This window comes from Rhinoderma darwinii, chromosome 11 (genome assembly GCF_050947455.1).
Source record: "Rhinoderma darwinii isolate aRhiDar2 chromosome 11, aRhiDar2.hap1, whole genome shotgun sequence".
Classification (NCBI taxonomy): domain Eukaryota; kingdom Metazoa; phylum Chordata; class Amphibia; order Anura; family Rhinodermatidae; genus Rhinoderma; species Rhinoderma darwinii.
The window spans coordinates 100,414,335-100,438,810 of record NC_134697.1 but is presented as its reverse complement, the minus strand read 5'-3'; the positions used below and the strand labels follow the sequence as shown (position 1 = coordinate 100,438,810).

Genomic DNA, 24,476 nt, shown 5'->3' with positions numbered 1-24,476 from the left:
ACGCTGACCAATCAGCGTCATACACTTCTCTCCATTCATTTACACAGCACAAAGTGATATAGCTATATCACTATGTGCAGCCACATACACACACTATAACGTTACTGCAGTGTCCGGACAATGAATATACATTACCTCCAGCCGGGACGGGATGTCTATTCAGAATCCTGACACTTCTCTGTGATTTACAGCACAGCACAGCGAGATCTCGCTGTGAATGACAGTTTACAGTGTAATCTCGCGAGACTACGCCTGGCTGGAGGTGATGTATATTCACTGTCAGGACACTGCGGGGGGGGGGGTGGGGGGGGGTGGTGTGTGTGTGTGTGTGTGTGTGTACATAGTGATATAGCTATCTGCAGTGTGAATGAATGGGGAGAAGTATACACTTCTCTCCACAACGCCCACTTGGCCAAAAAGTAAAACGCGCCCAGTTGTCTATTAAACTCATTAGCATAAATCTAAAATTGCTCATAACTCCGTCAAAAATGATCGTTTTTATAAATAAAAAAGACTGCTGTAATCTACATTACAGCGCCGATCACATCATGTACAATATAGGCCACTTATAATGTGGTGACAGAGCCTCTTTATTACTAGGACCACTTATCTACATTACAGCTCCGATCACATCATGTACAATATAGGCCACTTATAATGTGGTGACAGCCTCTTTATTACTAGGACCACTGTTATCTACATTACAGCTCCGATCACATCATGTACAATATAGGCCACTTATAATGTGGCGACAGAGCCTCTTTATCACTAGGACCACTGTTATCTACATTACAGCACTGATCACATTATGTAGGAGATAGGGCACTTATAATGAGGTGACAGAGCCTCTTTATTACTAGGACCACTGTTATCTACATTACAGCACTGATCACATTATGTAGGAGAGAGGACACTTATAATGTGGTGACAGCCTGTTTATTACTAGGACCACTGTTACCTACATTACAGCACTGATCACATCATGTACAATATAGGCCACTTATAATGTGGTGACAGCCTCTTTATTACTAGGACCACTGTTATCTACATTACAGCGCCGATCACATCATGTACAATATAGGCCATATATATATATATATATATATATTTATTTTGTATATCTAATTTAGACACTTTTAATATCAGTAGAGATTATTCTCCGCTCACGATCAGCTTTTCAGTTGACAGCCACGTGGAACCAGCGTTCTAGAAGAAGATCCAGCACCCGACACTGAACTGGTTAAAATCTCGCAGCTTTATTCAATGTAGACAATAAGAAAAACTTTCATTTCCAGCTGACGTATTCAAACTTCATCCTGGATTATTCTCAAAAATTATCCTGAACGTTTTTATATTATAGTGCGTGTCGTTTTTTTATTTTAGGTAAACCGCAGGTGAAGAAGTTACAGATTTTAATGACTTTAAAGAAAAAAAAACTTTTTGAAGAAAAATACAGGACACCGAAATAACATCCCAGCTGCTTTTTATAAAAATGTTAAAAACAGGTCAAATTAAAGGGTTGTTCCAGAAACATCCACCGGGGGTTGTCATCTAGAACCCCCTCCCCCCCCCCATAATAACTGGACCATCTCGGCTTTTATTCACTGGTTTCTGTAACTCTATGGCAGAGTAAGGGCCCGTTCACATCAGAGTTCACATTCCGTTCTGGGGTTCTGTCGGAGGTTTCCTTCGGGTGAACCCCCGCAACGGAAAGTGAAACTGAAACCACAGCTTCTGTTTCAGTCACTATTGATATCGATGGGGACGGAACCATCGCTAATGGTTTACGTTCGTGACCATTCCGGCAGGTTTCCGTTGGAATCAATAGCGCAGTCGACTTGATATCAATAGTGACTGAAACGGAAGCTGTGGTTTCACTTTCACTTGCGGGGTTCACCCAACGGAAACCTCCGACCGAACGGAATGTGAACAGTGGTGTGAACAGGCCCTAATTGTACACGTATGATAACCTCCTAATTGGTGGTCAAGACTGGCATCAACTCAATCCCCAGGTTTGGTGGAGGTGCCGTTTTTGACATGTGATTGAGCTATTTTTTTGGGGGAGGGGGGTTGGGGAACCTTACCTATAAAAGTTTTGTACAAAAAAAAAAAATATCGAAAGAAAAGTATAGATTTCCTTATAATATATCTACCTAAGAAAGTAAATGATCGTAGGGATGTTATTCGCATCTCCATAGACGTGGACAAAAGATCCATATTTCATGTTTTTTCCCAAAACCCCCTGAACCCCGTCATGTACAGTCAAAACTTCTGCTTCCGTCCGCTAATTTCAAAACATCCTTCATAATCTCCAGTAAGAAACTCTGGTTACTCGGCTCGTAAACAGAACATAGGAACTGCTGTTTCGTACACTTGCTGCAAACGGCCGGGCGCCTTTGGGGCGCCGATCTCGCGGCGGCTTTCCTACCCTCGTGCCGGACCCTGTGAATGTTGTAATTGTGGTGGAGACCCGCTAATTGTATCCGGGCCTTCACGCTGTCCTTGATAAAGTCGCCTCTCTTCGGCCGGTACTTCAGAATGGCACTGTGGTACAGCTCTATGTCTCCGGGGTGGCTGAAGGTGAAGAGGCGCTTTAGGTCTTTCTGTAACCTGGGATTTAAGACGATTTCTCGGAGTGAGTTGTGGGCGGCACTTCCCCAGTGAAGCCATGTCCTCCGCCGATGGTCTTGCTCTACGGAATCGTGCTCGCAGCGGTGGTAGAGCTTGTTGCCGGACCACGAGTGCTCGTTAGCGGTGTGGTTCAGCAACGAGTTCCACTTTTCGAGAAGAAGTTCTGGGTTGTTGTCACAGGTGCTGGCGGACCACCACAGGTGATCTCGTACAACGCTCACCCACAAACTCAGTTCACCACAATATTTTCTTCTGCTGGCGGAAAGAACCTTCGCCCCGATGGATCGAACCGCATGCCACACGTCAAACTGGTGCACCATGGTGTTGAAATCGGTCTGGACCATCTTCTTGATGCCGGCACATTTGTCAGTGCATAGGATTTTGATGCTGACATTTTTCTTTTGAAGTTTTTCCAAGGATTTCTGACAGGCCACTTCCTCCGAGAGGGCAGACGAAATGCCCGGTCGCAGCTGCTCGATCTGAAAGTGCAGCACCTTCTTGGTGGAGGCATCTATCAGCGTGTAGAGACAATATCCCAGATGTCGGTCGGGACCGTCGCACTGTCCATCGCCGACCACACAGATTGACGACTGGCCAAAAACGGCCAGATTTGCTGCCTGTTCTTTCTTCCAGTGGTGTTTCACTGTAGGGAATAAATATTTTCTTTGATAATTGTGGTAGGTGGATTTTCGAATGCACTCCAGCCCCATAAGGTAGAAGAAATTGTGCACCTGCCTGAAGGTGGAACCACTAAATAAAACGGATGCCGAAAGAGCGAGATTCCCTACGGGCACGTTGCCTCTTTTGGGTTGGCTTTCCCACAGATGTGTACGGTGGTTGTCTGAGCAGGTGACATACACGCTAACGAAGGTCCCCACTCGTTTTTTGAAGATTTTAACGATGGGCTTCCCACAGGAGCCGAGCCACTTGCAGGACACCATGGCGATAAGGGCGTCCAGGCACGATTCAAAAACAAGAAATTTTCTTTCCGTCATCAAATTTGGACTCATGGCGTCCGGATCGGCGCCTGGTTTCTGGCTGTATTCTATGTGGTTGGCTTCATCAGCGGTGGAAGATTCCACAAATTTTGAGTCTTGAAATATCGGATTGATGTCATTTAGTGGCGATTTATCGGCCGCGCCACTTTCTACGATTGTGTTCTCCACATTGATTCCTTTCTCTACTGGAAGGGAAAGTGAAGCCATTGGGGAGTGGTTGGTTGGATGAGCGTCATAAGGCGAGACCCCGTTACCGCCGAGTGCATTTAATCTTTCATTGAAGAGCGCATTGGCGTAGGGCATTTTGTTGCCATCATTGGTTTTGGGCTTCACTTTGTTTCGGTTAAAGGGCAAGTTACACTGGGTTTTTTTGCGGTAGGTCTTTATTTTATGTTCTACGGCTACAGTCCTAGAGCCTATTTTTGGGTCGGTTTGGGTGGATCTGTCCCACTTTACCATCAATGACTGCGTGTTAACCCCGACGGACATGACATTGGGGGAACGTATCGACTGTTGCCCACAGTGTGCACAAAACCCAAGAGGTGCTGGGTACCCCGATTCTCTGTCCATTCGGCGTCTTTTTCGAGCAGGAATTTTGACATTGTTATCTAAGCTCGGATGTTCAAAAATAGTGGGGACAGCGTCTTTCCTCAAGACTTTGCGCCATCCGTCCAAATGCGTGTAACAGTCGGAAGTGAAGTGTTTGGAGCAGAGTCTGAAGCTGTCCGTTTTTTTCCCCTCATAAACCTTATTCACATACTCTTCCAGATCTCCGAAATCTTGTCTCGTCTGAATCAGCCAGGCCCGGATCATGTTCTTATCTTTTGGAAAAACATGAACGATGACCCCGTGCTCCTTCTGGCGACCTCCCGACGGACATCCAGCGACAATGCAGACAGGCATGCTGCAAAGACAAGACAGGATTTACACCAGGTAAATATAAAGACAAGGTAAAAACGTCCCTGCGGCTACTTCTCCGTTCTATCCGTTTCAAGGAAAGCTGCGTGACAACTAATATGGCGGCCGCTTCATCCGCTCGCTCAGCAGGAACGTTCTGCTGTATAACCCGGTAGACGATTGGTTATCCCGGGACCGGTTACAGCCATTGAAGAGATTATGCGGGACTTCAAAAAAATGCCTAAGGCAGGTCATAATGTAAAGTCATAAACTATCCGATCCTCACCCCCCCCCCCTGAAATGCTGAAACGGTGATGCTGCTACGAACGTCACGTGACCGCTGCAGGAGTTTCCGGGTCGCCGCTCCGCTGCAGCGAGGAGACAGTATCGGATAGTTGATTATTTTTACCATTACTGCCCCGGATAACCCCTTTAATGGCCATTACTACAGCGTCGCTTTACTTCCCGTGTAACGGTCACAGACGATCATAGAATTCTGCCATTTACTGTGAAGAACAGATCAATTATCTCCTGATTAACCAGTGCCGGGAGCTGTCGGAGGCAGCGATATGAGACCTGAGATCATCACCAGCTACAATGTGGCTGCCATCCTGGAGGGTTCTGCCAAAAGCGGATCCGTCAGCTTAGTAGGTCAGCTGCATATTACAGCCTCAGGTCCGCAATACTCACAGCCAAAACGCCACCAAAAACTGTTGTGCCATTTGGCTGTGAAGAATCCCTGGTCTCATAGTCTAGGAGTCTGGGGTATACATAAGAGCGCCCCCCTCCCTACACGCCAGTCAGGGTGGTGCATGCGGAGCCGCCGGTCACTCACGGCCCGGAGGACGCTCTCCTGATGGATGCTCCAGCCTCTTAGGCCGGGGCTGCACCCAGACTTTGTATAGCGATACTGGTTGATTTGAACTCTTGAGTGACAGCTGCCGTCCACAACAATGTGCGCAACTCCATGTACTCCCGCAACTCCGCGTGCTCCCGCAACTCCGCGTGCTCCCGCAACTCAGCGTGCTCCCGCAACTCCGCGTGCTCCCGCAACTCAGCGTGCTCCTGTGGACTGTAGACTAAAATCACTCCGTAGCGCTACAAAAAATCTGGGTGTAGCCCTGGCCTTAAACTAGGAGGCCGGGTATTTTTTTGGACTACTAGTACCGGTAGTAGGAACCTGTAGCCGTCAGCTGCCGCTCTAACATAAATGACGCTGACAGATCTGCTTTAAAGGGGTTTGCCGAGACGGCGCTGGCGTGTCCTTAGGATCGGGGTTTGATTACGGGGGGACGACGACCTCCGCTCCGTCACCTCTTGGTTATTTACAGAGGCTCGTCCGTGTCTGCGTCTACAGATATCTTCCCGTGACAATAGTCGGGAGAACATTCCCCCTCCCAATAAGACATGGAAGGGAAGTGATCGCTTTGATCGTCTCTACCTGGTCTGTTGATGGATCCGAGGAGAGCGTGGTGAAAACGACCAGAAATAAAAGGATAAAACGATCTACAAATAAAACAGAGAAAAAATATGAAGTGGAAACCGACAGATGTAAATGTGACGCACTAAAGACCCGCACCCAACCCGCTGCCGTCCTGCACGCCGGCTACTTCCTGTCAGCCATGTGAGCGCTCAGGTCACCCAGATAATGTCAGGCGGTCAGTCATCCCTCTCGCGGTACGGAGATACGTGAAGGAATTTACATCTGTAGGGCCGGGGACTCAGCTGGCGGATCAGAGCTGTCCGGACCAGGAGGGGACAGACCTGCGGGACAGCGAGCGGGGGAAGGAGCGGGACACAACCTGCCAGGTATAGGAAGAGGCGGCAGGTCCGGAGGAGGGAGCGGCTGTGAGTTACAGCTGGGAGATTAACCCCTTACTGAGTGGCTAGTTGTGATTGGTCCCATTTTGGGGTATATGGGACTATTATTTATTGGGACGGCAATAGAAAAAATAGCGATTGCGCCAAAGTTATTTGCGTTTGTGTTTTTTACAATGTTCACCTCGCAGTATAAATAAGTCATTGTTCGTGTCATTGCGGTCGCGGCGATACTACGTATATTTTTTTTATTCTTTTGGTTCGGCTTAATAGGCATTTTGTCAGGGCAGGCCCCCGGCTGCCATGGCAACACATTGGCGGGCCACGATCACCGATGGGTGACGGAGGGCGCTACTGACCGCAGTATCTAAGGGGTTAAATAGCTGCAATCTAAGGAAACGTCAATCACAACTGCTAGAGCAGGGACCGGCTGCCTCATAAGACGGCACCCGCCACCCACGCAGGACCTCGACCCGGCTGCCAGGAAGAGGCGGCAGACAAGCCTAGCGCCCGTAACTGACCGCCATGAAAAGGCGCAGCGGCGATCACTAAGAGGTTAATAGTTCTACAAGGCGACATCTCTACTGTGGGAGTTCAGCTCGGACCCTCCCCCGACAGCGGACCCCGCGGCAGCCGTCACATCCGTATAGCTACAATCCCTTAACCATACATTTCTACCCTGTTGCTATGCGATACAGTACAGGTGGAGCAGACTCTAGTGTCTGGTTAGTGTTTAGGTGACCGGTCATCCGCACTGCGCAGATATAAAATCTGACCTCAAATTAATGGGCCCCTCATTCTTGAGATCGCGGGGTCAGACCGCTGGGGCCCGCACAGATCAGAGATGGAATATTCTGCTGAGGGGGGGGGGGTGGCCCTTTAAGGCCAAACAAGAACAATATAGGGATCCGAATACGATTCCTGAAAAGAGGTTTTATAATTGTGCAGCATTCCTCTGTGCTGCTTTTAAAATGTAGCAGACCCCCGAAACCTTCTCCTCCTGTATTATAAATAAGACATAGACATGGCACCAGAGTCTGCTCCTCCTGTATTATAAGAAGACACAGACATGGCACCAGAGTCTGCTCCTCCTGTATTATAATAAGAAGACACAGACATGGCACCAGAGTCTGCTCCTCCTGCATTATAAGACGACACAGACATGGCACCAGAGTCTGCTCCTCCTGCATTATAAGACGACACAGACATGGCACCAGAGTCTGCTCCTCCTGTATTATAAGAAGACACAGACGTGGCACCAGAGTCTGCTCCTCCTGTATTATAATAAGACACAAACATGGCACCAGAGTCTGCTCCTCCTGTATTATAAGAAGACACAGACATGGCACCAGAGTCTGCTCCTCCTGTATTATAAGACACAGACGTGGCACCAGAGTCTGCTCCTCCTGTATTATAAGAAGACACAGACGTGGCACCAGAGTCTGCTCCTCCTGTATTATAAGAAGACACAGATGTGGCACCAGAGTCTGCTCCTCCTTCATTATAAGAAGACACAGACGTGGCACCAGAGTCTGCTCCTCCTGTATTATAAGAAGACACAGACGTGGCACCAGAGTCTGCTCCTCCTGTATTATAAGAAGACACAGACAGGGCACCAGAGTCTGCTCCTCCTGTATTATAAGAAGACACAGACATGGCACCAGAGTCTGCTCCTCCTGTATTATAATAAGACACAGACGTGGCACCAGAGTCTGCTCCTCCTGTATTATAATAAGAAGACACAGACGTGGCACCAGAGTCTGCTCTTCCTGTATTATAAGACACAGACGTGGCACCAGAGTCTGCTCCTCCTTTATTATAAGAAGACACAGACGTGGCACCAGAGTCTGCTCCTCCTGTATTATAATAAGATACAGACATGGCACCAGAGTCTGCTCCTCCTGTATTATAAGAAGACACAGACATGGCACCAGAGTCTGCTCCTCCTGTATTATAAGAAGACACAGACGTGGCACCAGAGTCTGCTCTTCCTGTATTATAAGACGACACAGACGTGGCACCAGAGTCTGCTCCTCCAGTATTATAAGAAGACACAGACATGGCACCAGAGTCTGCTCCTCCTTTATTATAAGAAGACACAGACATGGCACCAGAGTCTGCTCCTCCTGTATTATAATAAGAAGACACAGACATGGCACCAGAGTCTGCTCCTCCTGCATTATAAGACGACACAGACATGGCACCAGAGTCTGCTCCTCCTGCATTATAAGACGACACAGACATGGCACCAGAGTCTGCTCCTCCTGTATTATAAGAAGACACAGACGTGGCACCAGAGTCTGCTCCTCCTGTATTATAATAAGACACAAACATGGCACCAGAGTCTGCTCCTCCTGTATTATAAGAAGACACAGACATGGCACCAGAGTCTGCTCCTCCTGTATTATAAGACACAGACGTGGCACCAGAGTCTGCTCCTCCTGTATTATAAGAAGACACAGACGTGGCACCAGAGTCTGCTCCTCCTGTATTATAAGAAGACACAGATGTGGCACCAGAGTCTGCTCCTCCTTCATTATAAGAAGACACAGACGTGGCACCAGAGTCTGCTCCTCCTGTATTATAAGAAGACACAGACGTGGCACCAGAGTCTGCTCCTCCTGTATTATAAGAAGACACAGACAGGGCACCAGAGTCTGCTCCTCCTGTATTATAAGAAGACACAGACATGGCACCAGAGTCTGCTCCTCCTGTATTATAATAAGACACAGACGTGGCACCAGAGTCTGCTCCTCCTGTATTATAATAAGAAGACACAGACGTGGCACCAGAGTCTGCTCTTCCTGTATTATAAGACACAGACGTGGCACCAGAGTCTGCTCCTCCTTTATTATAAGAAGACACAGACGTGGCACCAGAGTCTGCTCCTCCTGTATTATAATAAGATACAGACATGGCACCAGAGTCTGCTCCTCCTGTATTATAAGAAGACACAGACATGGCACCAGAGTCTGCTCCTCCTGTATTATAAGAAGACACAGACGTGGCACCAGAGTCTGCTCTTCCTGTATTATAAGACGACACAGACGTGGCACCAGAGTCTGCTCCTCCAGTATTATAAGAAGACACAGACATGGCACCAGAGTCTGCTCCTCCTTTATTATAAGAAGACACAGACGTGGCACCAGAGTCTGCTCCTCCTGTATTATAATAAGACACAGACGTGGCACCAGAGTCTGCTCCTCCTGTATTATAATAAGACACAGACGTGGCACCAGAGTCTGCTCCTCCTGTATTATAATAAGAAGACACAGACGTGGCACCAGAGTCTGCTCTTCCTGTATTATAAGAAGACACAGACGTGGCACCAGAGTCTGCTCCTCCTGTATTATAAGAAGACACAGACATGGCACCAGAGTCTGCTCCTCCTGTATTATAATAAGACACAGACGTGGCACCAGAGTCTGCTCCTCCTGTATTATAATAAGAAGACACAGACGTGGCACCAGAGTCTGCTCTTCCTGTATTATAAGAAGACACAGACGTGGCACCAGAGTCTGCTCCTCCTTTATTATAAGAAGACACAGACATGGCACCAGAGTCTGCTCCTCCTGTATTATAATAAGATACAGACATGGCACCAGAGTCTGCTCCTCCTGTATTATAAGAAGACACAGACATGGCACCAGAGTCTGCTCCTCCTGTATTATAAGAAGACACAGACGTGGCACCAGAGTCTGCTCCTCCTTCATTATAAGAAGACACAGACGTGGCACCAGAGTCTGCTCCTCCTGTATTATAAGAAGACACAGACGTGGCACCAGAGTCTGCTCCTCCTGTATTATAAGAAGACACAGACAGGGCACCAGAGTCTGCTCCTCCTGTATTATAAGAAGACACAGACATGGCACCAGAGTCTGCTCCTCCTGTATTATAATAAGACACAGACGTGGCACCAGAGTCTGCTCCTCCTGTATTATAATAAGAAGACACAGACGTGGCACCAGAGTCTGCTCTTCCTGTATTATAAGAAGACACAGACATGGCACCAGAGTCTGCTCCTCCTGTATTATAAGAAGACACAGACATGGCACCAGAGTCTGCTCCTCCTTTATTATAAGAAGACACAGACATGGCACCAGAGTCTGCTCCTCCTTTATTATAAGAAGACACAGACATGGCACCAGAGTCTGCTCCTCCTGTATTATAATAAGACACAGACGTGGCACCAGAGTCTGCTCCTCCTGTATTATAAGAAGACACAGACATGGCACCAGAGTCTGCTCCTCCTGTATTATAAGAAGACACAGACATGGCACCAGAGTCTGCTCCTCCTGTATTATAATAAGATACAGACATGGCACCAGAGTCTGCTCCTCCTGTATTATAAGAAGACACAGACATGGCACCAGAGTCTGCTCCTCCTGTATTATAATAAGAAGACACAGACATGGCACCAGAGTCTGCTCCTCCTGTATTATAAGAAGACACAGACATGGCACCAGAGTCTGCTCCTCCTGTATTATAAGAAGACACAGACATGGCACCAGAGTCTGCTCCTCCTGTATTATAATAAGACACAGACATGGCACCAGAGTCTGCTCCTCCTGTATTATAAGAAGACACAGACGTGGCACCAGAGTCTGCTCCTCCTGTATTATAAGAAGACACAGACATGGCACCAGAGTCTGCTCCTCCTGTATTATAAGAAGACACAGACGTGGCACCAGAGTCTGCTCCTCCTGTATTATAATAAGAAGACACAGACATGGCACCAGAGTCTGCTCCTCCTGTATTATAAGAAGACACAGACATGGCACCAGAGTCTGCTCCTCCTGTATTATAATAAGACACAGACATGGCACCAGAGTCTGCTCCTCCTGTATTATAAGAAGACACAGACGTGGCACCAGAGTCTGCTCCTCCTGTATTATAAGAAGACACAGACATGGCACCAGAGTCTGCTCCTCCTGTATTATAAGAAGACACAGACATGGCACCAGAGTCTGCTCCTACTGTATTATAAGAAGACACAGACATGGCACCAGAGTCTGCTCCTCCTGTATTATAATAAGACACAGACGTGGCACCAGAGTCTGCTCCTCCTGTATTATAAGAAGACACAGACATGGCACCAGAGTCTGCTCCTCCTGTATTATAATAAGACACAGACAGGGCACCAGAGTCTGCTCCTCCTGTATTATAAGACGACACAGACGTGGCACCAGAGTCTGCTCCTCCTGTATTATAAGAAGACACAGACGTGGCACCAGATTCTGCTCCTCCTGTATTATAATAAGACACAGACATGGCACCAGAGTCTGCTCCTCCTGTATTATAAGAAGACACAGACGTGGCACCAGAGTCTGCTCCTCCTGTATTATAATAAGAAGACACAGACGTGGCACCAGATTCTGCTCCTCCTGTATTATAATAAGACACAGACATGGCACCAGAGTCTGCTCCTCCTGTATTATAAGAAGACACAGACATGGCACCAGAGTCTGCTCCTCCTGTATTATAAGAAGACACAGACATGGCACCAGAGTCTGCTCCTCCTGTATTATAAGACGACATAGACGTGGCACCAGAGTCTGCTCCTCCTGTATTATAAGACGACACAGACGTGGCACCAGAGTCTGCTCCTCCTGTATTATAAGAAGACACAGACGTGGCACCAGAGTCTGCTCCTCCTGTATTATAAGAAGACACAGACATGGCACCAGAGTCTGCTCCTCCTGTATTATAAGAAGACACAGACATGGCACCAGAGTCTGCTCCTCCTGTATTATAATAAGAAGACACAGACGTGGCACCAGAGTCTGCTCTTCCTGTATTATAAGAAGACACAGACGTGGCACCAGAGTCTGCTCCTCCTGTATTATAAGAAGACACAGACATGGCACCAGAGTCTGCTCCTCCTGTATTATAAGAAGACACAGACGTGGCACCAGAGTCTGCTCCTCCTGTATTATAAGAAGACACAGACATGGCACCAGAGTCTGCTCCTCCTGTATTATAATAAGACACAGACGTGGCACCAGAGTCTGCTCCTCCTGTATTATAAGAAGACACAGACATGGCACCAGAGTCTGCTCCTCCTGTATTATAATAAGACACAGACGTGGCACCAGAGTCTGCTCCTCCTGTATTATAATAAGAAGACACAGACGTGGCACCAGAGTCTGCTCTTCCTGTATTATAAGAAGACACAGACGTGGCACCAGAGTCTGCTCCTCCTGTATTATAATAAGACACAGACATGGCACCAGAGTCTGCTCCTCCTGTATTATAAGAAGACACAGACATGGCACCAGAGTCTGCTCCTCCTGTATTATAAGAAGACACAGACATGGCACCAGAGTCTGCTCCTCCTGTATTATAAGAAGACACAGACGTGGCACCAGAGTCTGCTCCTCCTGTATTATAAGAAGACACAGACATGGCACCAGAGTCTGCTCCTCCTGTATTATAAGAAGACACAGACATGGCACCAGAGTCTGCTCCTCCTGTATAATAAGAAGACACAGACATGGCACCAGAGTCTGCTCCTCCTGTATTATAAGACGACACAGACGTGGCACCAGAGTCCGCTCCTCCTGTATTATAATAAGACACAGACATGGCACCAGAGTCTGCTCCTCCAGTATTATAAGAAGACACAGACATGGCACCAGAGTCTGCTCCTCCTGTATTATAATAAGAAGACACAGACATGGCACCAGAGTCTGCTCCTCCTGTATTATAATAAGAAGACACAGACATGGCACCAGAGTCTGCTCCTCCTGTATTATAATAAGAAGACACAGACATGGCACCAGAGTCTGCTCCTCCTGTATTATAAGAAGACACAGACGTGGCACCAGAGTCTGCTCCTCCTGTATTATAAGAAGACACAGACGTGGCACCAGAGTCTGCTCCTCCTGTATTATAATAAGAAGACACAGACATGGCACCAGAGTCTGCTCCTCCTGTATTATAAGAAGATACAGACGTGGCACCAGAGTCTGCTCCTCCTGTATTATAAGAAGACACAGACGTGGCACCAGAGTCTGCTCCTCCTGTATTATAAGACACAGACATGGCACCAGAGTCTGCTCCTCCTGTATTATAATAAGAAGACACAGACATGGCACCAGAGTCTGCTCCTCCTGTATTAAAATAAGAAGACACAGACGTGGCACCAGAGTCTGCTCCTCCTGTATTATAATAAGAAGACACAGACATGGCACCAGAGTCTGCTCCTCCTGTATTATAATAAGAAGACACAGACGTGGCACCAGAGTCTGCTCCTCCTGTATTATAAGAAGACACAGACATGGAACCAGAGTCTGCTCCTCCTGTATTATAAGAAGACACAGACGTGGCACCAGAGTCTGCTCCTCCTGTATTATAAGAAGACACAGACGTGGCACCAGAGTCTGCTCCTCCTGTATTATAATAAGAAGACACAGACGTGGCACCAGAGTCTGCTCTTCCTGTATTATAAGAAGACACAGACGTGGCACCAGAGTCTGCTCCTCCTGTATTATAAGAAGACACAGACGTGGCACCAGAGTCTGCTCCTCCTGTATTATAAGAAGACACAGACGTGGCACCAGAGTCTGCTCCTCCTGTATTATAAGACGACACAGACATGGCACCAGAGTCTGCTCCTCCTGTATTATAAGAAGACACAGACATGGCACCAGAGTCTGCTCCTCCTGTATTATAAGACACAGACGTGGCACCAGAGTCTGCTCCTCCTGTATTATAAGAAGACACAGACGTGGCACCAGAGTCTGCTCCTCCTGTATTATAAGACGACACAGACATGGCACCAGAGTCTGCTCCTCCTGTATTATAAGAAGACACAGACGTGGCACCAGAGTCTGCTCCTCCTGTATTATAAGAAGACACAGACATGGCACCAGAGTCTGCTCCTCCTGTATTATAAGAAGACACAGACATGGCACCAGAGTCTGCTCCTCCTGTATTATAAGACACAGACGTGGCACCAGAGTCTGCTCCTCCTGTATTATAAGAAGACACAGACATGGAACCAGAGTCTGCTCCTCCTGTATTATAAGAAGACACAGACATGGCACCAGAGTCTGCTCCTCCTGTATTATAATAAGAAGACACAGACGTGGCACCAGAGTCTGCTCCTCCTGTATTATAAGAAGACACAGACATGGCACCAGAGTCTGCTCCTCCTGTATTATAATAAGACACAGACGTGGCACCAGAGTCTGCTCCTCCTGTATTATAAGAAGACACAGACATGGCACCAGAGTCTGCTCCTCCTGTATTATAAGAAGACACAGACATGGCACCAGAGTCTGCTCCTACTGTATTATAAGACGACACAGACGTGGCACCAGAGTCTGCTCCTCCTGTATTATAAGACGACACAGACGTGGCACCAGAGTCTGCTCCTCCTGTATTAGGAGTAACAGTAACATTCAGCAGTAGTAGTATTACTAATACCTGGACTACTTCCTCACCGCGTCGACTCCTGACCTTACACCCGGAAGTGTAACATCACTTCCCCACAGTCTTAGCTGACGTCACTTCCGGCCGGTACTTTAGCCGGGTTTGAGCGGCGGCCATCTTGTTGAGGTCTCCTTGATAATAATACGCCGGCGGATGATCATTTTCAAGATGTTGTGATTTTTTTTAATGTCCACGGGTGACAATACAGAAGAGTAGGACGCCTACATTACATTATTTATATGTAGGCGCAGGAATGCGTCCGCCATTTTGTTGTATACCAAAACCAGTGTCGCTGTGCCTTTGATGTCACTGCTGGCTGACTACAACTCCCAGACTCCTTTGTGCACCTCCGGTGGTGTCTCCAGAAGGCGGTAATGTATTATTAGAAGTATTTAGTGTTCCCCATAAGCAGGTCACTGAGTAAAGTCTCTCCACATCAGTCTTCTGAAGGCCGAAATTCTGCTAGAAATGTTTTAGTCTCCATAACAACCAACAGTATTTCTCCAGCTGTTGAGAAACTACAACTCCCAGCATGCATTGCCAGACAAAGGCGTTTATATTCCAGAAAGCATGCTGGGAATTGTAGTTTTACAACAGCAGTTTGTACTTCTTGTTCTCCAGCAGTTCAGAGCTTGTACTCAGTGGTATATATATGACTGAGCCCTAATATATATTTCTACCCCCCCCCCCCCACTGTATCACAATGTCATATAGCCTGCACTGACAGCCCGTCAGTGACAGCCGCACATCTCACGGTCCTTATGTCCCCATATTATAGCCTGCATGATGACCGCCAGCCCGTCAGTGACAGCCGCACGTCTCACGGTCCTTATGTCCCCATATTATAGCCTGCATGATGACCGCCAGCCCGTCAGTGACAGCCGCACGTCTCACGGTCCTCATGTCCCCATATTATAGCCTGCATGATGACCTCCAGCCCGTCAGTGACAGCCGCACGTCTCACGGTCCTTATGTCCCCATATTATAGCCTGCATGATGACCGCCAGCCCGTCAGTGACAGCCGCACGTCTCACGGTCCTTATGTCCCCATATTATAGCCTGCATGATGACCTCCAGCCCGTCAGTGACAGCCGCACGTCTCACGGTCCTCATGTCCCCATATTATAGCCTGCATGATGACCGCCAGCCCGTCAGTGACAGCCGCACGTCTCACGGTCCTCATGTCCCCATATTATAGCCTGCATGATGACCGCCAGCCCGTCAGTGACAGCCGCACGTCTCACGGTCCTCATGTCCCCATATTATAGCCTGCATGATGACCGCCAGCCCGTCAGTGACAGCCGCACGTCTCACGGTCCTTATGTCCCCATATTATAGCCTGCATGATGACCGCCAGCCCGTCAGTGACAGCCGCACGTCTCACGGTCCTCATGTCCCCATATTATAGCCTGCATGATGACCTCCAGCCCGTCAGTGACAGCCGCACGTCTCACGGTCCTTATGTCCCCATATTATAGCCTGCATGATGACCTCCAGCCCGTCAGTGACAGCCGCACGTCTCACGGTCCTTATGTCCCCATATTACAGCCTGCATGATGACCGCCAGCCCGTCAGTGACAGCCGCACATCTCACGGTCCTTATGTCCCCATACTATAGCCTGCATGATGACCGCCAGCTCGTCAGTGACAGCCGCACGTCTCACGGACCTTATGTCCCCATACTATAGCCTGCATGATGACCGCCAGCCCGTCAGTGACAGCCGCACATCTCACGGTCCTCATGTCCCCATATTATAGCCTGCATGATGACCGCCAGCCCGTCAGTGACAGCCGCACGTCTCACGGTCCTTATGTCCCCATATTATAGCCTGCATGATGACCGCCAGCCCGTCAGTGACAGCCGCACATCTCACGGTCCTTATGTCCCCATACTATAGCCTGCATGATGACCGCCAGCCCGTCAGTGACAGTCGCACATCTCACGGTCCTTATGTCCCCATATTACAGCCTGCATGATGACCGCCAGCCCGTCAGTGACAGCCGCACATCTCACGGTCCTTATGTCCCCATACTATAGCCTGCATGATGACCGCCAGCCCGTCAGTGACAGCCGCACGTCTCACGGTCCTTATGTCCCCATATTATAGCCTGCATGATGACCGCCAGCCCGTCAGTGACAGCCGCACGTCTCACGGTCCTCATGTCCCCATATTATAGCCTGCATGATGACCGCCAGCCCGTCAGTGACAGCCGCACGTCTCACGGTCCTTATGTCCCCATATTATAGCCTGCATGATGACCGCCAGCCCGTCAGTGACAGCCGCACGTCTCACGGTCCTCATGTCCCCATATTATAGCCTGCATGATGACCGCCAGCCCGTCAGTGACAGCCGCACGTCTCACGGTCCTCATGTCCCCATATTATAGCCTGCATGATGACCTCCAGCCCGTCAGTGACAGCCGCACGTCTCACGGTCCTCATGTCCCCATATTATAGCCTGCATGATGACCGCCAGCCCGTCAGTGACAGCCGCACGTCTCACGGTCCTTATGTCCCCATATTATAGCCTGCATGATGACCGCCAGCCCGTCAGTGACAGCCGCACGTCTCACGGTCCTTATGTCCCCATATTATAGCCTGCATGATGACCGCCAGCCCGTCAGTGACAGCCGCACGTCTCACGGTCCTTATGTCCCCATATTACAGCCTGCATGATGACCGCCAGCCCGTCAGTGACAGCCGCACATCTCACGGTCCTTATGTCCCCATACTATAGCCTGCATGATGACCGCCAGCCCGTCAGTGACAGCCGCACATCTCACGGTCCTTATGTCCCCATATTATAGCCTGCATGATGACCGCCAGCTCGTCAGTGACAGCCGCACGTCTCACGGACCTTATGTCCCCATACTATAGCCTGCATGATGACCGCCAGCCCGTCAGTGACAGCCGCACATCTCACGGTCCTTATGTCCCCATATTATAGCCTGCATGATGACCGCCAGCCCGTCAGTGACAGCCGCACATCTCACGGTCCTTATGTCCCCATACTATAGCCTGCATGATGACCGCCAGCCCGTCAGTGACAGTCGCACATCTCACGGTCCTTATGTCCCCATATTACAGCCTGCATGATGACCGCCAGCCCGTCAGTGACAGCCGCACATCTCACGGTCCTTATGTCCCCATACTATAGCCTGCATGATGACCGCCAGCTCGTCAGTGACAGCCGCACATCTCACGGTCCTTATGTCCCCATATTATAGCCTGCATGATGACCGCCAGCTCGTCAGTGACAGCCGCACGTCTCACGGACCTTATGTCCCCATACTATAGCCTGCATGATGACCGCCAGCCCGTCAGTGACAGCCGCACATCTCACGGTCCTTATGTCCCCATATTATAGCCTGCATGATGACCGCCAGCCCGTCAGTGACAGCCGCACATCTCACGGTCCTTATGTCCCCATACTATAGCCTGCATGATGACCGCCAGCCCGTCAGTGACAGTCGCACATCTCACGGTCCTTATGTCCCCATATTACAGCCTGCATGATGACCGCCAGCCCGTCAGTGACAGCCGCACATCTCACGGTCCTTATGTCCCCATACTATAGCCTGCATGATGACCGCCAGCTCGTCAGTGACAGCCGCACGTCTCACGGACCTTATGTCCCCATACTATAGCCTGCATGATGACCGCCAGCCCGTCAGTGACAGCCGCACATCTCACGGTCCTTATGTCCCCATATTATAGCCTGCATGATGACCGCCAGCCCGTCAGTGACAGCCGCACGTCTCACGGTCCTCATGTCCCCATATTATAGCCTGCATGATGACCGCCAGCCCGTCAGTGACAGCCGCACATCTCACGGTCCTTATGTCCCCATACTATAGCCTGCATGATGACCGCCAGCCCGTCAGTGACAGCCGCACGTCTCACGGTCCTCATGTCCCCATATTATAGCCTGCATGATGACCGCCAGCCCGTCAGTGACAGCCGCACGTCTCACGGTCCTTATGTCCCCATATTATAGCCTGCATGATGACCGCCAGCCCGTCAGTGACAGCCGCACGTCTCACGGTCCTCATGTCCCCATATTATAGCCTGCATGATGACCGCCAGCCCGTCAGTGACAGCCGCACGTCTCACGGTCCTCATGTCCCCATATTATAGCCTGCATGATGACCTCCAGCCCGTCAGTGACAGCCGCACGTCTCACGGTCCTCATGTCCCCATATTATAGCCTGCATGATGACCGCCAGCCCGTCAGTGACAGCCGCACGTCTCACGGTCCTTATGTCCCCATATTATAGCCTGCATGATGACCGCCAGCCCGTCAGTGACAGCCGCACGTCTCACGGTCCTTATGTCCCCATATTATAGCCTGCATGATGACCGCCAGCCCGTCAGTGACAGCCGCACGTCTCACGGTCCTTATGTCCCCATATTATAGCCTGCATGATGACCGCCAGCCCGTCAGTGACAGCCGCACGTCTCACGGTCCTTATGTCCCCATATTATAGCCTGCATGATGACCTCCAGCCCGTCAGTGACAGCCGCACGTCTCACGGTCCTTATGTCCCCATATTATAGCCTGCATGATGACCGCCAGCCCGTCAGTGACAGCCGCACGTCTCACGGTCCTTATGTCCCCATATTATAGCCTGCATGATGACCGCCAGCCCGTCAGTGACAGCCGCACGTCTCACGGTCCTCATGTCCCCATATTATAGCCTGCATGATGACCGCCAGCCCGTCAGTGACAGCCGCACGTCTCACGGTCCTTATGTCCCCATATTACAGTTCTTCTTCACACGAGTCCTGAGTAATGCCCCGGAAATGGATAGGAACAAGATTGTGGAAAAACTATTAAACCTCACCCTGGAGATCGTCTACCTGCTGACCGGAGAGGTGAGGATTCTGGGAATGTCATTGTGATTTATCTACCGTAAGAATAAATTGTCTGATTATCACATTTATCATTGTCATTGGTGAATAAAGCCGTATACACCGCGGAAGACGTCCGAAAAGACGACCACCGACCATCTCTATGTATGCGGAGGACGGAGCGAGACCCAGACCCCCATCACGGAGCCTCCACCTCACTCACTGATCCATGAGAGGAACAACGAGAAGATCCTGGACCTCACCCACAAGATCATTGAGCTGCTGACTGGAGAGGTGACACTGCCGGGAATGCTGGGACATTATATAATAACACAAGGTATAATGTGTCTGGGTGATGACTGTATCATTGTGTGTCAGGTTCCTATAAGATGTCAGGATGTCGCCGTCTATTTCTCCATGGGGGAGTGGGAGTATATAGAAGAACACAAGGATCTGTACAAGGAGGTCATGATGGAGGACCACCGGAACCGCACATCACCGGGTAAGAGGGATCTCTACAAGGAGGTCATGATGGAGGACCACCGGGACCGCACACCAGCGGGTAAGAGGGACCTGTACAAGGACATCATGATGGAGGACCACCGGGACCGCACACCTACGGGTAAGAGGGATCTGTACAAGGACGTCATGATGGAGGACCACCAGCCCCTCACATTACCAGATAAGAAGGATCTGTACAAGGACATCATGATGGAGGACCACCAGGACCACACATCACCGGGTAAGAGGGATCTCTACAAGGAGGTCATGCTGGAGGACCACCGGAACCGTACACCACCGGGTAAGAGGAGAGTTTCAGGAGAGCAGTTTGAGGGTCACCCAGATCCTCCCATCATCTGATCACCACATAAAACAATATATTCAGTCACTGTGTGTCCTACAGATGGATCCAGGGAGAGAAATCCACCCGAGAGATGTCCCCGTCCTCCGTATTCCCAGGACTGTCCAGAAGAAGATGTCCCTCGTGATGATCAGGTAGATTGAGCGGAGGTCTCTTATGTGCTGATAATTGGGTTTATTTGGATTGACGGATTTGCTTTGTCTTTTGGGTTATTTAGGATGAAGGTGTGGTGGTCATTAAAGTAGAAGAGGAAGATTTGTACTTCGGGAGCCGTCAGCAGAACCTTCCTTCAGATATCTCTTCAGGTTGGTGACTGCACTTTGCCGTGGTCTTCTCAGTCCAAATCTATCAATGTATCTTGTCTCCAAACTTTAAAAGCTATGTGCACTTTTGAAAGGATTTTTTTTTAAATCAATGTTTTAGGTGATTTTAAAAAAAATTCAATACAGCTTCTATCTATCAATTATAGATAGAATCTGTATCGTAGGAGCCGATTCCGTCAGTACAGCTGAACTGATGGCTTGGCTGAGAGCGGTCACCTGTAAGTATTATTATCTGCTAGATCTGCCCTGGTCACCTGTAAGTGCTATTATCTGCTAGATCTGCCCCGGTCACCTGTAAGTGTTATTATTATCTGCTAGATCTTCCCCGGTCACCTGTAAGTATTATTATCTGCTAGATCTGCCCCGGTCACCTGTAAGTGTTATTATCTGCTAGATCTGCCCCGGTCACCTGTAAGTGTTATTATTATCTGCTAGATCTGCCCCGGTCACCTGTAAGTGTTATTATCTGCTAGATCTGCCCTTGTCACCTGTAAGTGTTATTATTATCTGCTAGATCTGCCCCGGTCACCTGTAAGTGTTATTATTATCTGCTAGATCTGCCCTGGTCACCTGTAAGTGTTATTATTATCTGCTAGATCTGCCCCGGTCACCTGTACGTGATATTATTCTCTGATAGATCTGCCCCGGTCACCTGTAAGTGTTATTATTATCTGCTATAACTGCCGTGGTCACCTATAAGTGTTATTATTATCTGCTAGAACTTCCCCGGTCACCTGTAAGTGTTATTATTATCTGCTAGAACTGCCGTGTTCACCTGTAAGTGTTATTATCTGCTAGATCTGCCCTTGTCACCTGTATGTGCTATTATTATCTGCTAGATCTGCCCCGATCACCTGTAACATGTTATTATTATCTGCTAGATCTGCCCCGGTCACCTGTAAGTGTTATTATCTGCTAGAACTGCCGCGGTCACCTGTAAGTGATATTATTATCTGATAGATATGCCCCGGTCACCTGTAAGTGTTATTATTATCTGCTAGAACTGCCCAGGTCACCTGTAAGTGTTATTATTATCTGCTAGAACTGCCGCGGTCACCTATAAGTGTTATTATTATCTGCTAGAACTGCCCAGGTCACCTGTAAGTGTTATTATCTGCTAGAACTGCCGCGGTCACCTATAAGTGTTATTATCTGCTAGATCTGCCCCTGTCACCTGTAAGTGTTATTATTATCTGCTAGATCTGCCCAGGTCACCTGTAAGTGTTATTATTATCTGCTAGAACTGCCGCGGTCACCTATAAGTGTTATTATTATCTGCTAGAACTGCCCAGGTCACCTGTAAGTGTTATTATTATCTGCTAGAACTGCCGCGGTCACCTGTAAGTGTTATTACCTGCTAGATCTGCCCTTGTCACCTGTAAGTGCTATTATTGTCTGCTAGATCTGCCCCGGTCACCTGTAACATGTTATTATTATCTGCTAGATCTGCCCCGGTCACCTGTAAGTGTTATTATTATCTGCTAGAACTGCCGCGGTCACCTGTAAGTGTTATCTGCTAGATCTGCCCTTGTCACCTGTAAGTGTTATTATTATCTGCTATAACTGCCGCGGTCACCTGTAAGTGTTATTATTATCTGCTAGAATTGCCGCGGTCACCTGTGTTATTATCTGCTAGATCTGCCCTTGTCACCTGTAAGTGCTATTATTATCTGCTAGATCTGCCCCGGTCACCTGTGTTATTATTATCTGCTGAGTGCTGAAGTCGTTGGCATGTAAAAATCATCTATCCTCTGTTGTATTACTCGAACCTGCCTCTGGGTGTGACAGTATAAGAAGCGTTTCATAGGTTTCATGAAATAGGTTTCCATCTTTAAATGGTTATTCCCAACTCAGACATTTATGGAATATTTACAGGATATTATTGTCTGGTAGATGCGGGTCACACCTCCGGGTCACCCACACCCTGTCTCGTCCGGCGACGCGGCCCCTGGCTGCCGATTCCAGGCTAGGACTAAGTGGAGAGCGGTTCCTTCCATTATGTTCTATCGAAGTTATGGAAACAGCCAAGCAGCGCTTGCTCGACCTGCCGCTCCATTAGTTTGGAGGAATAGGTCCTCCGTTCTCATGATCGGTGGGGTCCCAGCCGTCGGACCCCCACCGATCAACATGTTATCACCTATCCTGTCGTTAGGGGATAACATTTAATCTTGGGACAACCCCTTTAATAGCCACTGGTATGTGACAATACATTTATTTTTGACAGGTGGACAGTACCGAGGTTCTCTATTGGATGGACATTCAGATTGGAAAATGAAAGACAATAACAGCGTCTTACTACATTCTGCCAATGTACAGCCAGTCCTCCACAGTATAGGTCCATCAGCTGAATATAATAGTGGGGAATTCGTTCCTAATAATTCAGAAACGGCTCATTGTGCCGTTCATGGAGGCAGAAAATCCTGTGCTGAACATGAAGGAAGTGAAACCCAGAACGGCAGACTTATTATACGTCAGGGAGTTCACCCGGAAGACAAGACATTTCCTTGTTCCGGGAAGCGCCTCGTAAATGACATCGATCCGGTTAGAGATCAGAAAGATGGAAATATGGTCTCTTGTCCCGAATGTGAAGAAAGGTTTACCAAGATGCCGTGCTTCGATAACTGTCCGAAAATTCACAGCGATAAGAAGACGTTTTCCTGTTTGGAGTGCGGGAAGTGTTTCATAAAGGTGTCCGATCTTGTTCAGCATTATAGAAGCCATACAGGGGAGAAGCCATTTCCAGGTCCAGATTGTGGGAAAAGCTCTTCCCAGAATGGAATTATCAACCATCAGATTAGCCACGCGGGAGGAGAGAAGCCATCTTCATGTTCTGAAAGACTTCACACAGGGGAGAAGCCATTACCTTGTTTGGGATGTTTCCTGCGACAGTGGACTCCACTCGATCAGGAGAGAATTCTCGATGCTTTTCGGTGCGCACAATCTGGGAATCATTTCACACAGTGGTCGAGTGGTGTCGTTCACAGGCGGCGGAGGCTTCATAACTGTTCTGAGTGCGGAAAGTCATTCACAAATTCCTCCAGTCTTGTTAACCATCAGCGTATCCACACGGGGGAAAAACCATTCCTGTGTCCCGAATGCGGGAAATGTTTTACAAAAAATTCTGATCTGGTACGACATATCAGAGTCCATACGGGCGAGAAGCCGTTTTTATGCACCGAGTGTGGAAAACGTTTTACTCAGAAGGGAATTCTTATAAGACATCAGAGAATTCATAAGAATAAAAACATATTGTGAAAGCCTCAAATTAAAAACCTCGAAAACTTTCCATGTTTTGCGCCGGAGGAAATATGGCGTCACCGTGTTCAGCTGGTTTTATGAACTAGTAGAAAGCTGCCGTGCTTAAAGGACTTGTCTAGTTTGGGAGCTGTTTTTTATCCACAGGATAGGTCATGAGTATATGATCGGTGGGGGTCCGACGCGGTGCCGGACACAGAAGGCTCCGACCACTGTACAGCGTCCGGTCTGAGTTACGGCAGCTCAGCGCCTACTCACTTGAATGGGAGCAGAGCCGCAGTACAGTGGTTGGAGAGTTCCACTTCCAACACCGTCCCCTGCATAGCTGCCGGAACAGCCGATTGGAGCAGGGTCCGATGCAGCAAAAAACCTGTGACTAGACCCTCAGGGTGTTGCATTATCAG

General features: G+C 48.8%; 2 protein-coding genes across 3 annotated transcripts; one reads left to right on the top strand and one right to left on the bottom strand.

Annotated features, from left to right (window-relative positions):
- Window positions 1-1,237: 1,237 nt before the first annotated feature.
- On the bottom strand, window positions 1,238-14,838 carry LOC142663492 (uncharacterized). 2 transcript variants are annotated; one of them, XM_075842179.1, is made up of 3 exons: window positions 14,775-14,838; window positions 5,968-6,032; window positions 1,238-4,533 (listed from the first exon to the last, which is right to left on the bottom strand). In XM_075842179.1, the coding sequence occupies exon 3, from the start codon at window positions 4,530-4,532 to the stop codon at window positions 2,253-2,255; it is 2,280 nt and encodes a 759-aa protein (XP_075698294.1). In that variant the 5' UTR covers window position 4,533; window positions 5,968-6,032; window positions 14,775-14,838; the 3' UTR covers window positions 1,238-2,252. The 2 variants fall into 2 exon arrangements, with proteins under 2 accessions (XP_075698294.1, XP_075698295.1); XM_075842180.1 differs by lacking the exon at window positions 5,968-6,032 and having other exon boundaries at window positions 14,775-14,814.
- Window positions 14,839-14,876: 38 nt separating this feature from the next.
- On the top strand, window positions 14,877-24,089 carry LOC142663503 (uncharacterized). The gene is made up of 7 exons (XM_075842215.1): window positions 14,877-15,151; window positions 19,549-19,656; window positions 19,747-19,926; window positions 20,011-20,434; window positions 20,537-20,628; window positions 20,712-20,799; window positions 23,042-24,089. The coding sequence occupies exons 2-7, from the start codon at window positions 19,585-19,587 to the stop codon at window positions 24,070-24,072; spliced, it is 1,887 nt and encodes a 628-aa protein (XP_075698330.1). The 5' UTR covers window positions 14,877-15,151; window positions 19,549-19,584; the 3' UTR covers window positions 24,073-24,089.
- Window positions 24,090-24,476: the final 387 nt, after the last annotated feature.